Consider the following 24,480-nt stretch of genomic DNA (forward strand, 5'->3'; position numbering starts at 1 on the left):
TGGATAAGGACATTCTCTTACATATGCATAATACAGTTGCCAAGTCAGGCGATTTAACATTTATGTGAGAGTATTATCTGTCCATATTCAAATTTCAGATTTTATCAATTCTCCCTATATTGGTTTTTATAGCTATTTACCCCTCTGTTTCAGGATTCCAGGATCACATAGTGCTTTTATTTATTTATTTAAAAACTTTTTTTTTAATGTTTATTCATTTTTGAAAGAGAGAAAGAGAGCACCAGTGGCAGTGGGGCAGAGAGAGAGAGGGGAGACACAGAATCTGAAGCAGGCTCCAGCCTCTGAGCTGTTGGTACAGAGCCTGACGCGGGGCTCAAACCCATGAACCACGAGATCATGACCTGAGCTGAAGTTGGACACTTAACTGACTGAGCCACCCAGGCGCCCCCTCACATTGTGCTTTTAGTTGTTGTGTTCTTTTAGACAATTTATAATCTGAAACAGTTTTTTTGTTTTTCTTGACCATGATATTTGAGCAGATGCCAGTTAATCTGTAGAATGCTCTTCAGGTTTGGTTTGTCTGACATGTACTTATGATTAGATTCAGGTTATATACTCTTGTCAGGGATGATATAGAAGCAAACCGTAACGTCATTGCACCATATAAAGAGGTACATGATTAAACATAGATGTTTAAAAATAATATATCATTTGTGTGTATATATTTATAAGGAAAATATAAGTGACATAAATTATCAAGGTGTGTCTTAAACATTCACATTCAGAGTGTTTACCTCCTAAAATGGGTTTTTACTGACAAGACTGTAATAAACACTGATGATACTCCTTATCTTCTGCCAGATGCACAAACTACTGCATATGCTGAAGAAGGAACAGACTATTTACAATACAGTATTTCATGAACTTATTCGACAAGTCAGTGTGGACTGTGCAGATAGAGGAGAACTACTGTCCAAAATCAGGTTAGAGCTGTTATTGGAGTATCCTGGTTTCCTTTTGAGTTTTATGTTACAATTATGTTTATATCTGTTTTTGAGAAAATCACAGAAGTTCCCTTCTTTATCCTATTGGTAACAAGGAACTGAATTGCATTTCTGTTATTTTTTCTATTGTAAAAATATAATAGTTGAGAACTTCCTTAAAATGATTTCTGTTGGGATGTTTGATACCGTAGTCTTTTATGATTAGGAGTGAAGTGCTATGTGAAATACTAGAAAAAGTATACATTTTGGAGACAGACTGATCTGGTTTAAATCATCACGTAGATGTGTGACTTTGGTAAAAGTGTGAGCCTTAGTTTCCTCATCTGTAAATGCAGGTAATAACTACTGTGAACATATTCTTTGCCCATTTGTTCATTCATCACTCAGTGATGTCTGTTGAGTGTCTGTGTCAAGCCTTAGGATGCTTCATAGGATTGTCACGAGAAGTAGATGCTCAGTACATATAATTATTACAGATGATCGTGATAAATACTATTGTCGTATAATGCTTCTTATGACTGTGGTACTTTACAAAAAGCTGGAAGGAATAGTGGAATTAGAATACTGGGTTCAAATTTTGTATCTACAGTTTACTTGCCATGGAACCACAAGCAAATTATTAGCTCTCTCTGAATGAGAATTAATAACATAAATTTGCCCTATTTGCCTGCTGTCTGATTTATGGAAGCTGAGTCCTCCTATCTGATGGTGCTGAGAAATGAAGAGCAAAGCCGTTAATAAGAGACTGGTCAAGATTAGATACTAAGGAGTAGGTTCTTAGAACACCTCAACAGCTGGAGAATGCAAATTAGAATGAAGAAAGGGACAGCTGAAGTTTGAGTTGTCATTCTAAGAACAAAGCCTGGGATAGATGAGGAAGCACGATAAAGGAGCCTGATGACTCAGGGTGGATCCAGACTTGCCCCTTATCAGCAGTAGGGATGAGTGGGACTCTTCCAGCTGATTTCAGGAGTTAGCTTCTAGGGGCCCAGATCAGGTGGGGTTCTATCCTAGGAAGTCTGACAGAAAGAGACAGGCAGGCAAGCCAAAACCAAAAATCGTTTAAGAAAAGTTGAGTCACCAGGGAGACAAAAACACTAACTTCAGAGTACCAGATTTAGGATTACAGTAGGGCTTCAAAGCCAAGGATTTATAATAAAGTTGGGAATTAAGAATATAAAGTAGGTAATGGGGCACCTGGCTGGCTCAGTCGGTAAGGCCATGTGACTTTTGATCTCGGGGTCAAGAGTTCAAACCCCATGTTGGGGCTTTAAATAAATAAATAAGCAAATATATACATGCATAAATAGAAAGTGTATGTGAGTGTGAAATATTCTTTAAAAAAGGAATACAAAGTAGGGTTGAGGCTAATTGCTGCAAATATTCATGATGTGGCTGTGGAATGGTGAAATACCCAGTAGGTTCAGAACAATCTAGTGGCCAGCATTTTCTTGTGATAGGAGGTCTTTTGAAGTAGGGCTCACCTTCATTGGGGAGGACTCTGGTTGTCCTGAGCCTGGTATCTTAAAAGAGTTTTCCCTGCTTCCTAAGGTTATTGGGAGGATCCAACAGAAGTCCCCAAGGAATGGTAACACCACGCATGCCTTGCAAACACTTGCTGTCAGCCTCTGGCTTCCTCTCTCTGTTTGCATGTTACGGTAGCTCTCTGCCCCTGCTCTCCTTGAGTGCTTTCTGATCGGCTTGTGTGTGTCTCTGCTTTTCATGTAACTGCCTCCAGGCCTGTTGCAGCAGAAGGAAGTTTTCACGTGCAACAGAGTTTCATAATAACATTTTATCTTATAGGGGAGTAATAACTCCCAGATTGGACATGAGCTGAGTAAGATTCTCACATTACTAAGAAATAGAGCTGCTGCTATAATCTTTCTGGTCGACACTATCAATATCTTTAGATGCAGACACCTGCCTTTTTTTTGGTTGCTGTTATTTTTACTTTTACAATATTTTATTATGGAAATTTCCACATATCTGTAAAAATGGAAGTAATTTTCATGTGAGCACACACATACCCATTATCTAGATACTGCCATTTACATTTTACTCTACTTATTTATCACTTGTCTGTCCAGCTAGTCATCCTTCTATCCACCCACCAGTTTCATGTACTTCAAAGTAAATTGCTGACCTCAGTATATTCCCCCTTCTTTGTCATGTATATCATTACCCAGACAGAGTTCATTATTTACTTACCTTTTTTTCCCTTTCGAGTAAAATTTATGTGTATTGAGAAACACAAATCTTATCTGCCTTTGTTGACTTTTGACAAATACATACACTTACATAATCCAAACTCTTATCAAGATATGGAGAATTACCATCACCCCACAAAATTCCCCAAATTTGCTCTTTCTCAGTAAATACCCACCCCTACTTTTCCGGAAGTTCTGACTTCTTTCCCTCTTAGATTAGTTTCACCTATTTAGGAACTGTGTATAAATGGGACCATAGAGCACATATACAGTTAACCCTTGAACAACATGTGATTGGACTGTGCAGGTTCACTTACAGCAGATTTTTTATGGTACAGTACTGTAAATGTATTTTCTCTTCCTTATGATTGTCTTAATGATGTTTTCTTTAGCTTACTTTATTGTAAGAATACAGTGTATAATACACATAACATACAAAATATGTGTTAATTGACTGTTTATGTTACTGGTAAAGCTTCTGGTCAACAGTAGACTATTAGTAGTTAAGTTTTTGGGGAGTCGAAAGTTTTATGTGGGCTCTTTCTGCCGTCTTTCCGTGCTGCCCTAATGGTGCGCATGAATGTCCTGGCAGATGCTCTCAAGAGTATTAACGGTGCTGAAAAGAGAGGCAAACGCCAGGTTCTTATTAGACCATGCTCCAAAGTCATCATCCGCTTTCTGACTGTGATGATGAAGCTTGGTTACATTGGCAAATTTGAAATCATCGATGATCACAGAGCTGGGAAAATTGTTGTGAACCTCACAGGCAGGTTAAAGAAGTGTGGAGTGATCAGCCCCAGGTTTGATGTACAACTCAAAGATCTAGAAAAATGGCAGAATAATCTGCTCCCGTCCCGCCAGTTTGGTTTCATTGTACTGACAACCTCAGCTGGCATCATGGACCATGAAGAAGCAAGACGAAAACACACAGGAGGGAAAATCCTGGGATTCTTTTTCTAGGGATGTAATACATTCATACAAATAAAATGCCTCATTGGAAAAAAAAGTTTTATGTGGATTTTTGACTGTATGGGGGTTAGTGCCCCATAACCTCCACATTGTTTAAGAGTCAACTGTACCTTTTAATGTAAGGCATCTTTCATTTAGCATGTCATCTATGTTGTTGCATATACTGATGGTTCATTCCTTTGTATTGCTGGGTAAACAGTTTATTCATTCTCCTATTGATGGACACTGGGTTCTTTCCAGTTTGAATAAAGCTACCATGAGCATTCTTGTATGAATCTTTTCCTGCAAGTGTATTTTCATTTCTTGGGTAAATATGTAGGATGGGATGAGGTGGGTTTAAGTTTATTTTTATTATTTTTTAAAATTTTTATTTTTTTTAATGTTTATTTTTGAGAGAGAGAGAGACAGAGTGTGAGTGGGGGAGGGACAGAGAGAGGGAGACACAGAATCCAAAACAGGCTCCAGGCTCTGAGCTGTCAGCACAGAGCCCACTGTGGGGCTCAAACTCAGGAATGGCAAGATGTTGACCTGAGCTGAAATCGGATGCTCAACCAACTGAGCACCCAAGGCTCCCCTAAGTTTATTTTTTATAAGAAGTTGTTATACTTTTACTTAAAATGGTTACACCATGATATACTCCCACTAACAATGTATGAGGGTTCTGGTGGTTCTATATTTTTGCCAACATTTAATTTTGTGAGTTTAAAAAATTTTGGCCATTCTGGTGGGTATGTGATAATATATTATTATGGTTTAAACTTGCATTTTCCTGCCAACAAATTGTGTTGAACACATTTTCATGAGCTTATTGACCATATATTATTTTTATAAAATATCTGTTCCAGTATTTTGCCTAATTTTAAATTGGTTTGTCTTTTCATTATTGAGTAGGAGTTCTTTACATATCCTAGAAACTAGTTTTTTGTCATGTATGTATGTGTGTGTGTGTATAATCTCATATTTACATATATTAAGAATATTTGTAAATATATGTACTTAATATGTGCTCCTAGTTTGTTACTTGCCTATTCACTTTTTAAAAAATGTTCTCATCTGACTCTTTTAAAAGATAAAAGTTTTTTCTTGAGAGAGAGATTAAGAGAGAGAGTGTGAGTGTGCAAATGTGTGAGTATGGGAGGTACAGAGGAGGTGGGAAAGAGAGAATCTTAAGCAGGCTCCATGTCAAGCATGGAGCCTTATGTGGGGCTTGATCTCATGACTCTGAAATCATGACCTGAGCCGAAATCAAGAGTCAGACGCTTAACTGACTGAGCCACTCAGCACCCAGCAGGCACCCCTTCTTCTCTCTTCTCTTCTCTTCTCTTCTCTTCTCTTCTCTTCTCTTCTCTTCTCTTCTCTTCTCTCTTTTTCTTTCACAGAGAGAGAGAAGATAAAAGATTTCTTTTTTTTTTTTTAACGTTTATTTATTTTTGAGACAGAGAGAGACAGAGCATGAACGGGGGAGGGTCAGAGAGAGGGAGACACAGAATCTGAAACAGGCTCCAGGCTCTGAGCGGTCAGCACAGAGCCTGACGCAGGGCTCGAACTCACGGACTGTGAGATCATGACCTGAGCTGAAGTCGGACTCTTAACCGACCAAGCCACCCAGGCATCCCTAAAATATTTGAAAATAGCCATTTTTGTCTTCTCTTTTATGCCTTCTTTTATCCAGGCTAAACATCCCCACTTCTTTCAAGTTTTCTTAGTAAAATATACTGTGTGTGGAAAGCACACTAATTAGTCAATATTGATTTCATGCCGTATCACCGCCATTACAATGTCATAGAGAACAATTTCATGCCCCCGAGCCCCCACATGTCACCTATTCATTCCTTCTCCATTCCCATTCCCTTGAACCTGTAGCAACCACTGACCCTTCTACTGTCTCTATACTTTTTTCTCTTGCAGAATGTGACATAGTTGGGATCATGCAGCACGTAGTCTTTTCAGACTGGTTGCTTTACTCACACCTGAATTTTAACTGCTGACATATTTTCTGACCATTATTTTGTGGAATTCATTAAGTTGTGAGCATCGTATCATTGCTTTTGAACAATTTGATTATGATGTGCCTTGGTATAATTTTCTCTATGTTTCTTGTGATTGGTGGTCATTGAGCTTTTTCGATCTGTGTGTATGTTTTTCATCAAATGTGGGAATTTTTTAGCTAGTTTTTCTTCTTCAAGTATTTTTTCTACCCTCCCCCCTTTTCAGGAGAGTCCATTTACTCACATATCAGCCCACTAATAATGACATAGTCCTGATAATGTTTTGAACATTTTTTCTTTTAAAATCTTTTTCTGTTCATTTTATATAGTTGTTCTACTGCTTGATTGCTTGATTTTGGAGAGAGAGAGAGAAGAAAGTGCAAGCAGGGGAGAGGGGCAGAAGAAGAGAGAGAATCTTAAGCAGGCTCCATGCTCAGCACAGAACCTGATGTGGGCTTCTATCCCATGACCATGAGATCATGACCTGCACTGAATCAAGAGTTAGATGCTTAACCAACTGAACCATCCACCCAGGGGCCCCTCATTTTGTATAGTTTCTACTGTTCTATCTTCAAGTTCACTAATCTTTTCTTCTAAAGTATCTAATCTGCTTTAAATCCCATCCAGTGATGTTTCCAACTCAGATATTGTAGTTTTCATCTCTGAAAGCTCAATTTGGGTCATTTCAAAAATATTTGCCATGTCTCTACTTAACATTGCAAACATACAAAATATAGTTATAGGTTTTTTTTTCCCCAAAGCCGATATATCTATTTTATAATGGAAGCGAGTACTTTCAGTATTTTTAGTTGCTGCATTTTAAAAACATCTAAAGCTATTTGTGTGGTTCTTCCCAAACCCTCAATCCTGCCATGGGATCCCAGGCCAGGAGGCTATAGGAAGGACTATTGAATTTCTGAGTGCAAGAAAATGGTGTCCCTTGCCCAAAGTTTCTCCAAGCAGAGCCAACCGCTCCTCCAAACAGGGCTGATGAGGCCGTGTCAACACCCCTAGGAAGTGGTAATCCTGAAGGCAGTACTTGGAGGGGCGCCTGTCGGATGGGGGAGGTTTCAGGCTAGCCTTCCCCAGATCCCTAACCAGGGTGATCATCACTGGCTACTGTAAGGATCAGGCTGTAAAAATATTTTTGTAGCTCAAGTAGGGACCAGAAGTAATGGGAGATGACTTTCTTCTCTTCTCAGCTATGGGCATTTCTGTGTACGTCTACTTATATCCATCAGGCAGGGGTCCTAGCCAAAGTCCTATCAGCCTCAGAGCACCACCATCTGGCCCCAAGCTCTGGCCCCTGAACGGGCACACTGGCCTCCTGGGGTCCCTGATGCTGAGCAGAAATGTGCAGAGCACATGGGCAAAGTCTGTCCTGGAACCCAGCCAGGAGCTGGTTCAGACTTTTAGGCTTTAACTTTTCTGGAAACCACTGTATATAGGGGCCAGGGAGACCCCTGAAAGCGTTGAAGCACAGATTTGTGTCCTCCACCAGTGCAGGCGCCTGTACCTGTAGAGCCGTCTCCTGACACTTCTATATGGAAATCTCATCAGGTCCACCCTGAGACTTTGGCAAGGCAATTTTCTGTGCCACCAAAGTGCATGAAAACTTACCTCCTAGTATCTGAATGACCTCTTCCAGCTTTGAATGTCCTTGTCTGTTAATTCTAACATTTATGCCAGTTCTGGGTGAGTTTTTTCTCCTCATAGGTGTGTTCTCTGCTTTCTTTGCATGCCTGGTAAATTTGATTGGATGGCAGACATTGTGAATTTTAGCTTATTGGATGCTGTGTATTTTTGCATTTCTAAAAATATTCTTGAACTTTGATTTGTGACATGATTAAGCTACTTGAAAACAGTTTGGTGCTTTTGGGCCTTTAGGCAGACCAGAACAGTGCTTAATTTATGGCTAATTGTTTGTAAATACTTTGGCAAGACTTTTCTTTGAATCCTAAGTTTTTCCAGACTGGCTGGTTAGAACCAGCACCATTTCTAGCAGTGTGTGAGTGCTGGGTGCTCTTACCTCCCGATCCTTTCAGATGGTTTCTTCCCCGGCCTCAGGTAGTTTCTTCACATTTATGATCTTTCCTGATCTTGATGATGATCCTGATCTTTCCTTAGCTGATTACTTGAGAAGGACCCTCTGCAGACCTCCAGAGGATCTCTCGGAATAGCTCTTTTCTCTCCAGTACCCTGTCCTCTGAACTTTTGCTGCTTTCCTCTCCCTAGGCTCCTAGCTCTGTCTCCTTAACTCAGAGAGTCCACTGGGCTTCTCCAGCGTTCTCTCTCCTTGTGCTTTGGCCTGGAAACTTTCAAGTCTGCAACTTGGAGCAATCATAAGGCTTTATTTACTTCTAGTCTCTCACTGATTACTCGCTTTCATTGCCTTGTATTCAGTGTCTTGAAAATTTTTGTTTCACATGTATCTTGAAAATTGTTTTACATACTTTGCCTTTGTTGTTGTCGTCGTTGTCATTGAGGTTATTTCAGGCAGAAGAATAAATTTAGTTCCTCTGGATTTATTTTTATTTTTGTATCTATATCTATACCACAATCCTATGTATAGGTTAATATCCTTAATAAGTTTTAGAAAATTATCAGTGGTGATCTCTTTGGTAAATATCTGTTCTCCATTTTCTCTGTTTTCTCTTTTTGGAACTCTGATTAAATTTATATTAGACATTCTCATCTGTGCTTTTTGTCTCTTTATCTCTTTTTCATAATTTCCATCTCCTTGTCTCTGTACTATATTTTGGGTAGTTTTTTCAAAGATATTAATAAGCGCTTTAGCTGCATCTTTTCTGCTAAAACTCATCTTTTGAGTTTTATAATCAATAATTGTATTATCCACCTAAGAGTTCTGTTGTTTGTTTTTGTATCTGTCTCATCATATTTAATATTTTTTATTACTCATTTATTTTTAGATTCAATCTTTCATTTCTCAAACATTTCATGGATGGTTTCATATTCTAAATCTCATATTTCTAATATATGAAACTATTAGTATCTAGAATTACTATTTGTTGTTTCTTCTGGGTCTCATTTATGATGGTTTATTTACATATTTTGCGATATTTGCTTTTTTTTTAAATTTTTTTTAACGTTTATTTATTTTTGAGACAGAGAGAGACAGAGCATGAACGGGGGAGGGTCAGAGAGAGGGAGACACAGAATCCGAAACAGGCTCCAGGCTCTGAGCTGTCAGCACAGAGCCCGACGCGGGGCTCAAACTCACGGACCGTGAGATCATGACCTGAGCCAAAGTCGGACGCTTAACCGACCAAGCCACCCAGGTGCCCCGCGATATTTGCTTTTATAGCTAACATTTGGTTAATCTTAATCATGAAATCCTCAGAATGTAAATCATGGATGCTTCCTGAAGAGAGGATTTGTATTTTCTTCCTTCTGGAATCCTGACCGTATGTGATAGTTCAGTACTCAGGTCTCTTACTTTGAAGCCAGTCCAAGGCTTAGTGTCAGACCCAAAGTTGGTATTTTAAAAAATTTATTTATTTATTTTTAATTGAAGTGTAGTTGACATATAATATTATATTAGTGCCAGGTGTACAACATAGTGATTTGACATTATATACGTTACAAAATACTCACCATGATAAGTCACCATACAAAAGTAATACAATACTTTTTACTGTATTCCCTGTGCTGTACTTTACAGCTTCATAACTTATTTATTTTATAACTGAGAGTTTGTACCTCTTAGTCCCCTTCAACTACTTTGCCAATCCCTTTATCCCCTCTCCTCTGGCAACCACCGGTTCTCTGTACTTGTAAGTCTGCTTCTGTTTTGTTTTCTTTGTTTTGTTTTTGAGATTCCACATATAAGTGAAATCAAAATGGTATTTGTTTTCTTTGTCTAACTTATGTCTCTTAGCATAATACCTTTAGGTCCATATCACAAATGGTGAGATTTTTTTTTTTTTAATTTTTTTTTTCAACGTTTTTTATTTATTTTTGGGACAGAGAGAGACAGAGCATGAACGGGGGAGGGGCAGAGAGAGAGGGAGACACAGAATCGGAAACAGGCTCCAGGCTCCGAGCCATCAGCCCAGAGCCTGACGCGGGGCTCGAACTCACGGACCGCGAGATCGTGACCTGGCTGAAGTCGGACGCCCAACCGACTGCGCCACCCAGGCGCCCCTGGCGAGATTTTTTTTTAATGACTGGCTAATATTCCTTTGTTTATATATACAACCATTTCCTTATCCATTCATCTATTGATGGATACTTACGTTGCTTCCGTATCTTTGTTATTGTAAATAATGCTGCAATAAACACAGGAGTGCACTTTTCTTTTCAAATGAGTTTTTTTGTTTATATATATATTCTTCAGATAAATACTCAGAAGTGGAATTACCGGATCATATGGTATTTTTATTTTTAATTTTTTGAGGAACCTCCGTACTATTTTCATAGTGCTGCACCAATTTACATTCTCACCAATAATGCATGAGGGTTCCTTTTTTTCCACATCCTCACCAACACTTGTTATTTTGGACCACCCCCCCCCTTTTTTTTTAAAGGTTTTATTTGTAAGTAATCTCTACACCCAATGGGGGTCTTGAACTCACAGTCCACAGATCAAGAGTCTTACACTCCACTGACTGAGCTAGGCAGGTGCTATTTTGGGTCTTTCTGATTCTAGCCATTGTGACAGGTATGAGGTGATACCTTATTGTGGTTTTTATGTGTATTTCCTTGATGATTAGTGATGTTGAGCATCTTTTCATGTGCCCGTTGGTCATCTGCATGTATTTTTGGAAAATTATCTATTCACATCTTCTGCCTATTTTTAAATCACACTGTTTCATTGGTGTTAACTTATATGATTTCTTTATCTATTTTGGATATTAGCCCCTTATTGGATGTATCACTTGCAAATATCTCCTTTTCAGTAGATTGCCTTTCGTTTTGTTGATGGTTTTCTTCACTGTGCAAAAGCTTTTTATTTTGGTGTAGTCCCGCTTACTTTTTTTTGCTTTTGTGTGGCCCTTTTCTGAAGAGAGGGATCCAAAAAATATTGCTAAGACCGATGTCAGAGAGATTATGGCCGATGTTTTCTTTTAGAAGTTTTTTGGTTTCAGGGCCCACATTGAAGTCTTTATTCCCTTTTGAGTTTATTTTTGTGTATTATGTGATGTAAGAAAGTGGTCTAATTTCATTCCTTTCATTATGTTCGTCCAGTTTTCTCAATACCATTTATCAAAGAGATTGTCTTTTCCCTATGGTATAGTCTTGCCTCCTTTGTCATAGATTAATTGACTATATAAGTGTGGGTTTATTTCTGGCCCTCTGCTTTACTGCATTGATCTACGTGTCTGTTTTTGTGTGTGTACCACGCTGTTCTGACTACCAATGCGTTGTAGTATAGTTGGAAATCTGGGAGTGTGATACCTTCAGCTTTGTTCTGCTTTCTCAAGATTGGTTTGGCTCTTAGGGTTTTTAAGGTTCCATATGATTTTAGGATTATTTGTTCTAGTTCTGTGAAAATTGTTGTTAGCATTCTGATAGAGATTGCATTGAGTCTGTGGATTGCTTTGGGTAGCAAGGACATTTTAATGATACTAATTTTTCTGATCCATGAGTAGGGTGTATCTTTTCATTTGTTTGTGTTATCTTTAATTTCTTACATCAATCTCTTATAGTTTTCAGAGTATAGGTCTTTCATCTCCTTGGTAAAATGTATTACTAGATATTTTATTATTTTTGGTGTGATTATAAAAGAGATTTTTTTTCCTTTTTTTAATTAAAAAATTGTTTTTGTTACTAAATGGGATTGTTTTCTTTTTTTTTCAGTTTATTCATTTTGAGAGAAAGATCGAGAGCACAAGGGGAGGGGCAGAGAGAGAAGGAGAGAGAGAGAATCCTAAGCAGGCTCTGCTCTTGTCAGTGCAGAGCCGAACATGGGCTTGATCTCACAAACTGTGAGATCATGACCTGAGCTGAAATCAAGAGTCAGAGGCTTAACCGACTGAGCCACCCAGGCACCTCAGATGGGATTGTTTTCTTAATTTCTCTGTCTGCTAGTTTGTTATTAGTATATAGAAATGTAACATTTCTATATATTAATATTGTATCCTGCAAATTTACTGAATTCATTTATTCTAATAGTTTTTTGGGGAAGTCTTTAGGGTTTGCCATATATAATATTATGTCATATGCAAATAGTGACAGTTTTATTTCTTCCTTACCAATTTGAATTCCTTTTATTTTTGTTTCTTGTCTGATTGCTCTGGCTAGAACTTCTAGTACTATGTTGAATACAAGTGGTGAGAGTAAGTATTTTTGTGTTGTTACTGATGTTAGAGAAAATATTTCACCTTTTAACCATTGAGTATGTTAACTGTGAGTTTGTCATAGATAGGCTTTATTATATTGAGTTACGTTCCCTCTGTATCATTTTGTTGAGAGTTTTATCACGAATGGATGTTGAATTTATCAAATACTTTTTCTGCATCTATTGAGATGAGCATATGGTTTTTATCCTCTATTTTGTTAATGTGGTATATCCCACTGATTGATTTGTGGACATTGACTCATTCTTCCATCCCTAGAATAAATCCCGCTTGATTGTGGTCACTGATTCTTTTAATGTGTTGTTGAACTTGGCTTGCTAATATTTTGTTGAGGATTTTGGCATCTATGTTCCTTAAGGATAATTGACTTCTAATTTTCTTTTTTTGTGATGTCTTTGGTCTTGCTATCAGGGTAATGCTGTCTTTAAGAAAACAATTCTTCCTTTTCTATTTTTTGGAATAGTTTGAGAATAGGTGCTAACTCTTCTTTAAATATTTGGTAGAATTCACCTTTGCAGCCATCTCATCCTGGCTTCTGTTGGTTTTGAGGTTTTTGTTTAGTGATTCAATTTAATTACTAGTAATTTGTCTGCTTAGATTTTCTATTTCTTCTTGATTCATTCTGCTAAGGTTGTATGTTTCTAGGAATTTATCCATTTCTTCTAGGTTGTTGGAATTTGTTGGTAAATAATTTTTCCTAGTAGTCTCTTGTAGTCCTTTGTATTTCTGTGGAGTCATTGTACCTTCTATTTCATTTCTGATTTTATTTATTTGAGTACTCTCTCTTCTTTTCTTGATGAGTCTGGCTAAAGGTGTACCAAGGTGTTATTTTCAGAGAAATGCCTTTTAAGTTCACTGATCTTTTTTTTTTTTTTCAGTTTATATTTTCTTTTTTTTAATTAAAAAAAATTTTAAGGTTTATTTATTTTTTGAGAGAGAGAAAGAGAGAGAGAGAGAGAGAGAGAGAGTGATAGAGTGCTAGCAGAGGAAGGGAAGAGAGAGAGGGAGACACAGAACCTGAAGCAGGCTCCAGGCTCCGAGCTGTCAGTACAGGGCCCGACATGGAGCTTGAACTCACGAACCGTGAGATCATGACCTGAGCCGAAGTCAGATGCTTAATCAACTGAGCCACCCAGGCACCCCATATTTTACTTATTTCTGCTCTCTGCTTATTTCTGCTCCCTTTAGTATTTCCTTCCCTCAACTAACTTTGGGCTTTATTCTTCTTTTTTCTAGTTCCTTTAGGTGTAAGATTAGATTATTTGACATTTTTCCTATTTCTTGAGGTAAGCTCGTATCACCATAAACTTCCCTCTTAGGACTGCTTTTGCTGTGTCCTATATATTTGTAAACAATGTGTTCCCATTTTTATTTACCTCAAGGTATTTTTTAATTTTCTGTTTGATTTCTTTGTTAACCCATTTTTTTCTTTTTAGTAGCATGTTGTTTAGCCTCTAGTTTCATACTGTTGTGATCAGAAAAGATGCTTGACATGATTTAAATCTTCTTAAATGTATTAAGACCTGTTTTATGGCCTGATATATGACCTATCTTGAAGTGTTTCAGATATACTTGAAAAAAATGCATTCTGCTGTTTTTGCATGAAATGTTCTCTATATATCTCTTGAGTCCATCTGATCTAATGTCATTCAAAGCCACTGTTTCCTTATTGATTTTCTGTCTGGGATGATCTATCCATTGATGTAAGTGGAGTATTAAAGTCCCCTACTATTTTTGTATTACATCAATTTCTCCCTTTATATCTGTTAATACTTACTTTATAAGTTAGATGCTTCTATATTGGGTGGATAGATATTTACAATTGCTATATCCTTTCGCTCCCGTTAGCATTATGTAATGCTGTTCTTTGTCCCTTGTTATGTTTTTTGTTCTGAAGTCTATTTTGTGTGATATAAATATTGCTACCCCAGCTTTTTTTCATTTCCATTTGTATGGAATATCTTTTTCTATCCCTTCACTGTCAGTCTGTATATGTCTATATGTGAAGTGAGTCTCTTGTAGGCAGCATATAGATGAATCTAGTTTTTTTGGTTTTGTTTAATCACTTAGTCACCTTACATCTTTTGATTGGAGCATTTGGTTCATTTACATTTAAAGTAATTATTGATATTTGTGCTTATTGCCATTTTGTTCATTGTTTTCTGGTTCTTTTTGTAGTTCTTCTCTGTTCCTTTCTTTTCTTGCTTTCTTGTGATTTGATGATTTTCTTTAGTGTTATTCTTGGATTTCTTTGTCTTTAAAATTTCTTGTGTATCTGTTACAAGTTTTTGGTTTGTGGTTACCATGAGGTTTATATAGAACACCCTATGTATTTAATAGTCTGTTTTATTTTATTTTATTTTCAAATTTTTATTTAAATTCTAGTTAGTTAACATATAGTGCAATCTTGGTTTCAGGAGTAGAATTCAGTGATTCATCACTTACATACAACAGCCAGTGCTCATCATAGCAAATGCCTTCCTTAGTACCCATCACTCATCTAGCCCATCCCTCACCCGCCTCCTGTTTGCTCCCTATTTTTGGAGAAGAGACTCTCATGGTTTGTTTCCCTCTCTCTTTCCCTGCTGCCCCATATGCTCATCTGTTTTGTTTCTTAAGTCCCACAAATGAGTGAAATCATATGGCATTTGTCTTATTTTGCTTAGCATAGTACATTCTAGCTCCATCCACATCATCGCAAATGGCAAGATTTCATTCTTTTTTATGGCTAAGTAATATTCCATTGTGTATATATACTGCATCTTCTTTATTCATCCATCAGTTGATGGACATTTGAGCTCTCTCCCTAGTCTGGCTATTGTTGATATTGCTGCTGTAAACATCAAGGTGCATGTACCCCATTGAATCTATATGTTTGTATCCTTTGGGTACCCATTGAATCTATATGGTTGTATCCTTTGGGTAAATGCCTAGAGTGCAATTGCTGGATCATAGGGTAGTTCTATTTTTAACTTTTTGAGGAACCTCCATACTGTTTTCCAGAGTGGCTGCACCTGTTTTCATTCCCATCAATAGTGTAAGAGGGTTTCCCTTTCTCTGCATCCTTGCCAACACCTGTTGTTTCTTATGTTGTTAATTTTAACCATTCTGACAGGTGTGAGGTGGTATCTCATCTTGGTTTTGATTTCTATTTTTTGATGATACGTGATGTTGAGCAGCTTTTCATGTGTCTCATAGCTGTCTGGATGTCTTCTTTGGAAAAGTATCTATTCTTGTCTTCTGCCCATTTCTTCACTGGATTACGTGTTTTTTGGGTGTTGATTTTGGTAAGTTCTTTAGAGATTTTGGATACTAACCCTTCATCTGATATGTCATTTGCAAATATCTTCTCACATTCTGTCAGTTGACTTTTAGTTTTGTTGATTTTTCCTTCACTGTACAGAAGATTTTTGTCTTGATGAGGTCCCAATAGTTCATTTTTGCTTTTGTTTTCCTTGCCTCTGGAGACATGTCTAGTAAGAAATTGCTATGGCTGAGGTCAAAGAGGTTGCTGCCTGTGTTCTCCTTTAGGATTTTGATGGTTTCCTGTCTCACATTTCGGTCTTTTATCCATTTTGAGTTTATTTTTGTGTGTGGTATAAGAAAGTGGTCCATGGGGCACCTGGGTGGCTCAGTCAGTTAAGCATCTAATTCTTGATTTCTGCTCAGGTCATGATCTCATGGTTTCATGAGTTCGAGCTTCGCATTGGGTTTTACACTAACAGTGCAGAGACTGCTTGGGATTCTCCCCCTCTCTTTGCCCCTCCCTCACTTATGTTTCTCTGTCTCTCTCAAAACCAATAAATAAACTAAAAAAAAAAGGAGGCCCAGTTTCATTCTTCTGCATGATGCTGTCCAGCTTTCCCAACACCATTTGTTGAAGAGACTGTCTTTTTCCATTGGATATTCTTTCCTGCTTTGTCAAAGATTACTTGACCATATAGTTGTAGGTCCATTTCTGGGTTTTCTATTCTTTTCCATTTATTTATTTATTTATTTATTTATTATAAATTTTTATTTATTTATTTTTTCTGCTCCACTCTCTTCTGTCCATTGATCTATGTGTCTGTTTTTGTGCCAGTACCCTAGTGTCTTGATGACTGCTGCTTTATAATAGAGCTTGAAATCTGGAATTGTGATGCCTCTAGTTTTGTTTTTCTTTTTCAAAATTGCTTTGGCTCTTTGGGGTCTTTTCTAGTTCCATACAAGTTTTAGGATTGTTTGTTGTAACTCTGTGGGAAATGCTGGCGATATTTTGTTGGGGATTGCATTAAATGTGTAGATCACTTTGGGTAGCATAGACATTTTAACAGTGTTTGTTCTTCCAATCCATGAACATGGAATGCTTTTCCATTTCTTTGTGTCCTCTTCAATTCTTTTCGTAAGTCTTCTATAGTTTTTAGAGTGTAGACCTTTACCTCTTTGTTTAGGTTTATTCCTAGGTATCTAATTGTTTTCGGTGCAATTGTAAATAGGATCGCTTCTTTGATTTCTTCTGCTGCTGCTTCATTATTGGTATATAGAAATGTAATAGATTTCTGTATGTTTATTTCATATCCTGCGACTTCAGCAATTTTTTGGTGGTATCTTTTGGGTTTTCTTCAGAGTATCAAGAAGTCTGCAAATAGTGAAAGTTTGACTTCTTCCTTGCTGATTTGGAGGCCTTTTATTTCTTTTTGTTGTGTGATTGCTGAGGCTAAGACTTCTAGTACTATTTAACAGTCTATTTTAATTTGATGTTTAAGTTTAAATACCCTCTAAAAGTAGTAAATTTTACTCCCCACACAGCATTTTATGTACTTAACATATTTTACATCTTTTTACTTTATGTGTCCCTTAGCTAATTATTGTAGATATAATTGGTTTACTGCTTTTGTATTTTAACCTTTATACTACTTTGTAAGTGATTGATCTATTACCTTTATTACATGTTTGCTTTTACCAGTGAATTTTTTTGTTTCATAAGTTTCTTCTACTGGTGACCTTTCCTTTTCTGCTTAAAGAAGTTCCTTTAACATTTCTTGTTAAGGCCAGGTTAGTGGTGATTAACTCCTTTAACTCTTGTTTGCCTGGGAAACTCAGTTCAATCTGAGTGAACTCCTTTAATTCTGAGTGATAGCCTTGCTGGGTAGAGTATCCTTGGTTGTTGGTTTTTTCCTTTCAGCACTTAGAATATATCATGTCATTCTCTTCTGGCTTGCAAAGTTTCTGCTGAAAAATCAGATGATACTCTTATATGTGTTTTCTTGTACATAACTACTTACTTTTCTCTTGCTATTTTTTTAAACTAGTTTGCTTTCTCTTTTTTTTTAGATTTATTTTTATTTATTTATTTTAGAGAGAGAGAGAACACAACTGGGGGAAAGGAAAATAAGGAGAGAGAATCTTTTTTTTTTAATTTATGTTTATTTTTATTTATTTTGAGAGAGAGATAGAGAGCAAACAGGGGAGGGGCAAAGAGAGAGGGAGACAGAATCCCAAAGCAGGCTCTGCACTGTCAGCACAGAGCCTGATATGGGGCTCAAACTCACAAACTGTGAGATCATGACCTGAGTCAAAGTTAAGAGTCAGACGCTCAACTGACTGAGCCACCCAGGTACCCCTTCTCTTGCTATTTTTAATATTATCTCTTTATTTTTAGTTTTTGGAATTAAAATGCCATTAGGCATTAATATGTGCCTTGATGTGAACATCTTTGGGTTCATCTTGTTTGGAGCTGTCTGTGTTTCCTGGACCTGGATGTTTGTTTCCTTTTTCAGATTAGGGAAAATTTCAACTATTATTTATTCAAATAAATTTTCTACCCCTTTCTTTCTCTCTTTTCCTTCTGAGACCCTATAATATGAATGGTTGTGTACTCAATGTTGCTCTGGTGGTCCATTACCCTATCCTCATTTTAAAAATTCTTTTCTCTTTTTGCTGTTCAGCTTAGATGATTTTCACTACTTTGTCTCTAGATCATTGACCCATTCTGTATCCTCTAATCTTTTTTTTTCTTTTTTGCATCCTCTAATCTGCTATTGATTCCCGTTAGTGTATTTTTCATTTCAGTTATTGTATTCTTCAGCTCTTATTGGTTCTTTCTTACATTTTCTATCTCTTTATTGAAATTCTTACTAAGTTCATCTACTCTTCTCTCAAGTTTGGTCAGTATCTTTATTATCATTACTTTGAACTCTTTATCGGGTAGGTTGCTTATCTCTGTTTCATTTAGTTCTTTTTCTGAGGTTTTGTCTTATTCTTTTATTTGGAACATATTCCTCTGTCTCATTATTTTGTCTAACTTTCTGTGTTTGCTTGTATGTATTAAGTAGGTCAGCTGTGTCTCCTGGCCTTGAAGAAGTGTCTTTGTGGGGCCCAGTAGCACATGGGGCCTGCTGGTCTCCCAAACCACATGATCCAGGGATGACCCTTGTGTGGACTATGTGTACCTTCTTGTTGTGATTGGGCCACGACTGCTGTGGGTGCACTGGTAGGTGGGGCTGGTCCCTGGCACGGCCAGCTCTGAGGCCCAGTTGGACTATTGTAGACATGGCGATGGGTGGGACTGGCTCTCCCTGGAGAAGGAGTCACTTTAAAGGAATGTCTGTGCTGGCTGAGGCTAGCTGCTGGGTGTGACAGAACAGTAGTTGTTTAGGAAGACACTTGTCAGGGTAGGCAGGTTGGGCAGGATGGATCTGGAAGGGGATGCTGGGATGGGTTCAGTGGTGCTAACAAGGTAGATGGAGGGTGCCAGAGCCAGCATCCCCCAGTGTCAGGCCATCTCACCTGAAGGAGTGGGGAAAAAGGCTGCTTTCCAGCACTTCTCTTCCTGGAGAAATTTCTTACAGACCCTTGTCCCTCTATCATATACCCTAAAATTTGTCAATAAATCTTTACTACATTCTAGGTGCTTTTCAAACTGCTGCCTTTGTGTTGGATCCTAGAATGAGTGATATAATGTGGCAGCCCTTTAAGAACAGAGTCTCAGTTCCTATAACCCTCTAGCTCTTCCAGAGTTAAACCCTGCTGATTTTCAAAGCCAGATGTTATGGGGGTTCATTTTGCCAGTGCAGATCCCAGGGCAGGAGTTGCCCAGTGTGGGGCTTGAAGCCCTTGCTCTTCGGTGAGGGGACTTATCACACTTGTGATATCCCGCCTGCCTGTGGGGCTCTGTACCAGGGTTAGTTCCTGATGGCATCTTTGTCCCTCCCACCTGTTTATTTTAATTTTATTTATTTATTTATTTATTTATTTATTTATTTATTTATTTAATTTGTTTCTATTTATTTATTTTAGAGAGAGGGGGGAGGGGAGAGAGAGAAAACAAGCAGGGGAGGGGCAGAGAGAAAGAGAGGGAGACACAGAATCTGAAGCAGGCTCCAGGCTCCAAGCTGTGAATGCAGAGCCTAATGTGGGGCTGGAAGCCATGAACCATGAGATCATGACTTGATCATGATCAAGCACCCCTGTGTGACTTTTTATTTATATCTTTAGCTGTGAAAGTTCTGTTCTGCTGCCTTTCTGGTCTTTCTCAGAGTAGGGTTGCACTGTATGCAGTTGCAGCCTTGGTATGTCTATGGGAGGATGTGAGTTCAGAATCTTCCTACTCTGCCATCTTACCCTCTTCAAGCAGTGTTGTTATTTTTACTGGGGCAACCGTGACTTTGGGTTTGCCTAGTGAATACTCATTACCATCTCCCACTCCATTCTTAGCTTATTTTGTTTATTGTTTTTCTTTGTTGCCCCTCGAGATTTCTATTTTTTTCCTGCAAACCCAATAATGCTTCAGAAAGTATGCTATGTCATGGATGTAGTTGTAATAAGAAGACCCTTCAGGGGTGACTGGGTGGCTCAGTCAGTTAAGTGTTTGACTCTTGATTTCGGCTCAGGTTATGATCTCATGATGGTTCATAGGATTGAGCCCTGTGTTGGGTTCTGTATTGACAGTATAGAGTCTGCTTTGGATTCTCTCTCTCCTTCTCTCTCTGTCCCTTCCCCTCTCATGTGCTCTGTCTCAAAATAAATAAACTTTTTTTTTTTTTTAAAGCAGACCTTTCAGACTATTTGGTCCCTCTATTTCAGGAGGAGAAGTCTTAAAGAAGGTGGTTTTTTTTTTAAATTTTTTAAAATGTTTTTATTTATTTTTGAGAGAGAGAGAGAGAGAGAGACAGAACTAGTGAGGGATGGGCAGAGAGAGACACACACACAGAATCTGAAGCAGGCTCCAGGCTCTGTGTTCTCAGAACAGAGCTTGATGCAGGGCTCGAACTCACAAATTGTGAGATCATGACCTGAGCTGAAGTTGGATGCTTAACCGACTGAGCCACCCAAGCACCCCAAGAAGGTGGTTTTTAAAATAGACACTTCCCTATGTGTGAACTGCATAAGGGTTTAAGCAACGGCTGCATAATTCTTTCTGTTATGGGTGAGAGATTAAATGACCATTCCAACTGAAAGATATAACTCAGTGGTCTCAGGCTTAGGATATAACACCTAGGTCACTTTTTTTTTCTTTCAATATATGAAGTTTATTGTCAAATTGGTTTCCATACAACACCCAGTGCTCATCCCAAAAGGTGCCCTCCTCAATACCCATCACCCACCCTCCCCCCCTCCCACCCCCCATCAACCCTCAGTTTGTTCTCAGTTTTTAAGAGTCTCTTATGCTTTGGCTCTCTTCCACTCTAACCTTTTTTTTTTTTTCCCTTCCCCTCTCCCATGGGTTTCTGTTAAGTTTCTCAGGATCCACATAAGAGTGAAACCATATGGTATCTGTCTTTCTCTGTATGGCTTATTTCACTTAGCATAACACTCTCCAGTTCCATCCATGTTGAAACAAGGGGCCATATTTCATTCTCTCTCATTGCCACGTAGTACTCCATTGTGTATATAAACCACAATTTCTTTATCCATTCATCAGTTGATGGACATTTAGGTTCTTTCCATAATTTGGCTATTGTTGAGAGTGCTGCTATAAACATTGGGGTACAAGTGCCCCTATGCATCAGTACTCCTGTATCCCTTGGGTAAATTCCTAGCAGTGCTATTGCTGGGTCATAGGGTAGGTCTATTTTTAATTTTTTGAGGAACCTCCACACTGTTTTCCAGAGTGGCTGCGCCAATTTGCATTCCCACCAACAGTGCAAGAGGGTTCCCGTTTCTCCACATCCTCTCCAGCATCTATAGTCTCCTGATTTGTTCATTTTGGCCCCTCTGACTGGCGTGAGGTGATATCTGAGTGTGGTTTTGATTTGTATTTCCCTGATGAGGAGCGACGTTGAGCATCTTTTCATGTGCCTGTTGGCCATCTGGATGTCTTCTTTAGAGAAGTGTCTATTCATGTTTTCTGCCCATGTCTTCACTGGATTATTTGTTTTTCGGGTGTGGAGATTGGTGAGCTCTTTATAGATTTTGGATACTAGCCCTTTGTCCGATATGTCATTTGCAAATATCTTTTCCCATTCCATCGGTTGCCTTTTAGTTTTGTTGGTTGTTTCCTTTGCTGTGCAGAAGCTTTTTATCTTCATAAGGTCCCAGTAGTTCATTTTTGCTTTTAATTCCCTTGCCTTTGGGGATGTGTCGAGTAAGAGATTGCTACGGCTGAGGTCAGAGAGGTCTTTTCCTGCTTTCTCCTCTAGGGTTTTGATGGTTTCCTGTCTCACATTCAGGTCCTTTATCCATTTTTATTTATTTTTGTGAATGGTGTAACAAACTGGTCTAGTTTCATTCTTCTGCATGTTACTGTCCAGTTCTCCCAGCACCATTTGTTAAAGAGACTGTCTTTTCCCCATTGGATATTCTTTCCTGCTTTGTCAAAGATGAGTTGGCCATACTTTTGTGAGTCTAGTTCTGGGGTTTCTATTCTATTCCATTGGTCTATGTGTCTCTTTTTGTGCCAATACCATGCTGTCTTGATGATTACAGCTTTGTAGTAGAGGCTAAAGTCTGGGATTGTGATGCCTCCTGCTTTGGTCTTCTTCTTCAAAATTACTTTGGCTATTCGGGGCCTTTTGTGGTTCCATATGAATTTTAGGATTGCTTGTTCTAGTTTCGAGAAGAATGCTGGTGCAATTTTGATTGGGATTGCATTGAATGTGTAGATAGCTTTGGGTAGTATTGACATTTTGACAATATTTATTCTTCCAATCCATGAGCACGGAATGTTTTTCCATTTCTTTGTATCTTCTTCAATTACCTTCATAAGCTTTCTATAGTTTTCAGCATACAGATCTTTTACATCTTTGGTTAGATTTATCCCTAGGTATTTTATGCTTCTTGGTGCAATTGTGAATGGGATCAGTTTCTTTATTTGTCTTTCTGTTGCTTCATTATTAGTGTATAAGAATGCAACTGATTTCTGTACATTGATTTTGTATCCTGCAACTTTGCTGAATTCATGTATCAGTTCTAGCAGACTTCTGGTGGAATCTATCGGATTTTCCATTTATAATATCATGTCGTCTGCAAAAAGTGAAAGCTAGACTTCATCTTTGCCAATTTTGATGCCTTTGATTTCCTTTTGTTGTCTGATTGCTGATGCTAGAACTTCTAATACTGTGTTAAACAACAGTGGTGAGAGTGGGCATCCCTGTCGTGTTCCTGATCTCAGGGAAAAAGCTCTCAGTTTTTCCCCATTGAGGATGATGTTAGCTGTGGGCTTTTCATAAATGGCTTTTATGATCTTTAAGTGTGTTCCTTCTATCCCGACTTTCTCGAGGGTTTTTATTAAGAAAGTTTGCTGAATTTTATCAAATGCCTTTTCTGCATCGATTGACAGGATCATATGGTTCTTATCTTTTCTTTTATTAATGTGATGTATCACATTGATTGATTTGCAAATGTTGAACCAGCCCTGCATCCCAGGAATGAATCCCACTTGATCATGGTGAATAATTCTTTTTATATGCTGTTGAATTCGATTTGCTAGTATCTTATTGAGAATTTTTGCATCCATATTCATCAGGGATATTGGCCTGTCTCTGTCTGGTTTAGGAATCAAAGTAATACTGGCTTCATAGAATGAGTCTGGAAGTTTTCCTTCCCTTTCTATTTTTTGGAATAGCTTGAGAAGGATAGGTATTATCTCTGTTTTAAACGTCTGGTAGAACTCCCCTGGGAAGCCATCTGGTCCTGGACTCTTATTTGTTGGGAGATTTTTGATGACTGATTCAATTTCTTCGCTGGTTATGGGTCTGTTCAAGCTTTCTATTTCCTCCTGATTGAGTTTTGGAAGCTGTGGGTGTTTAGGAATTTGTCCATTTCTTCCAGGTTGTCCAGTTTGTTGGCATATAATTTTTCATAGTATTCCCTGATAATTGCTTGTATCTCTGAGGGATTGGTTGTAATAATTCCATTTTAATTCATGATTTTATCTATTTGGGTCATCTCCCTTTTCTTTTTGAGAAGCCTGGCTAGAGGTTTATCAAATTTGTTTATTTTTTCAAAAAACCAACTCTTGGTTTCATTGATCTGCTCTACAGTTTTTTTAGATTCTATATTGTTTATTTATGCTCTGATCTTTATTATTTCTCTTCTTCTGCTGGATTTAGGCTGTCTTTGCTGCTCTGCTTCTATTTCCTTTAGGTGTGCTGTTAGATTTTGTATTTGGGATTTTTCTTGTTTCTTGAGATAGGCCTGGATTGCAATGTATTTTCCTCTCAGGACTGCCTTCGCTGCATCCCAAAGCGTTTGGATTGTTGTATTTTCATTTTCGTTTGTTTCCATATATTTTTTAATTTCTTCTCTAATTGCCTGGTTGACCCATTCATTCTTTAGTAGGGTGTTTTTTAACCTCCATGCTTTTGGAGGTTTTCCCGACTTTTTCCTGTGGTTGATTTCAAGCTTCATAGCATTGTGGTCTGAAAGTATGCATGGTATGATTTCAATTCTTGTAAACTTATGAAGGGCTGTTTTGTGACCCAGTATGTGATCTATCTTGGAGAATGTTCCATGTGCACTCGAGAAGAAAGTATATTCTGTTGCTTTGGGATGCAGAGTTCTAAATATATCTGTCAAGTCCATCTGATCCAATGTATCATTCAGGGCCCTT

At 38.0% G+C, this 24,480-nt stretch overlaps 2 protein-coding genes and 1 pseudogene across 4 annotated transcripts in view; 2 read left to right on the top strand and 1 right to left on the bottom strand.

Moving 5' to 3' along the window:
- Window positions 1-24,480, top strand: part of AXDND1 (axonemal dynein light chain domain containing 1) — an 88,238-nt gene that overhangs the window by 16,243 nt on the left and 47,515 nt on the right. For all 3 annotated transcript variants that reach the window (XM_042976478.1, XM_007096244.3, XM_042976479.1), the window contains one exon: window positions 823-944. In XM_042976478.1, coding sequence (XP_042832412.1) covers window positions 823-944 — 122 coding nt within the window. The remainder of the gene's footprint in view (window positions 1-822; window positions 945-24,480) is intronic.
- On the top strand, window positions 3,737-4,178 carry LOC102950436 (40S ribosomal protein S15a-like). Its single transcript, XM_042976480.1, has one exon. It carries the CDS (start codon window positions 3,740-3,742, stop codon window positions 4,130-4,132), a length of 393 nt encoding a protein of 130 aa, XP_042832414.1. The 5' UTR covers window positions 3,737-3,739; the 3' UTR covers window positions 4,133-4,178.
- On the bottom strand, window positions 7,205-7,843 carry LOC122235997 (annotated as a pseudogene).

The sequence above is a fragment of the Panthera tigris genome, chromosome F3 (genome assembly GCF_018350195.1).
Source record: "Panthera tigris isolate Pti1 chromosome F3, P.tigris_Pti1_mat1.1, whole genome shotgun sequence".
NCBI classification, from domain to species: domain Eukaryota; kingdom Metazoa; phylum Chordata; class Mammalia; order Carnivora; family Felidae; genus Panthera; species Panthera tigris.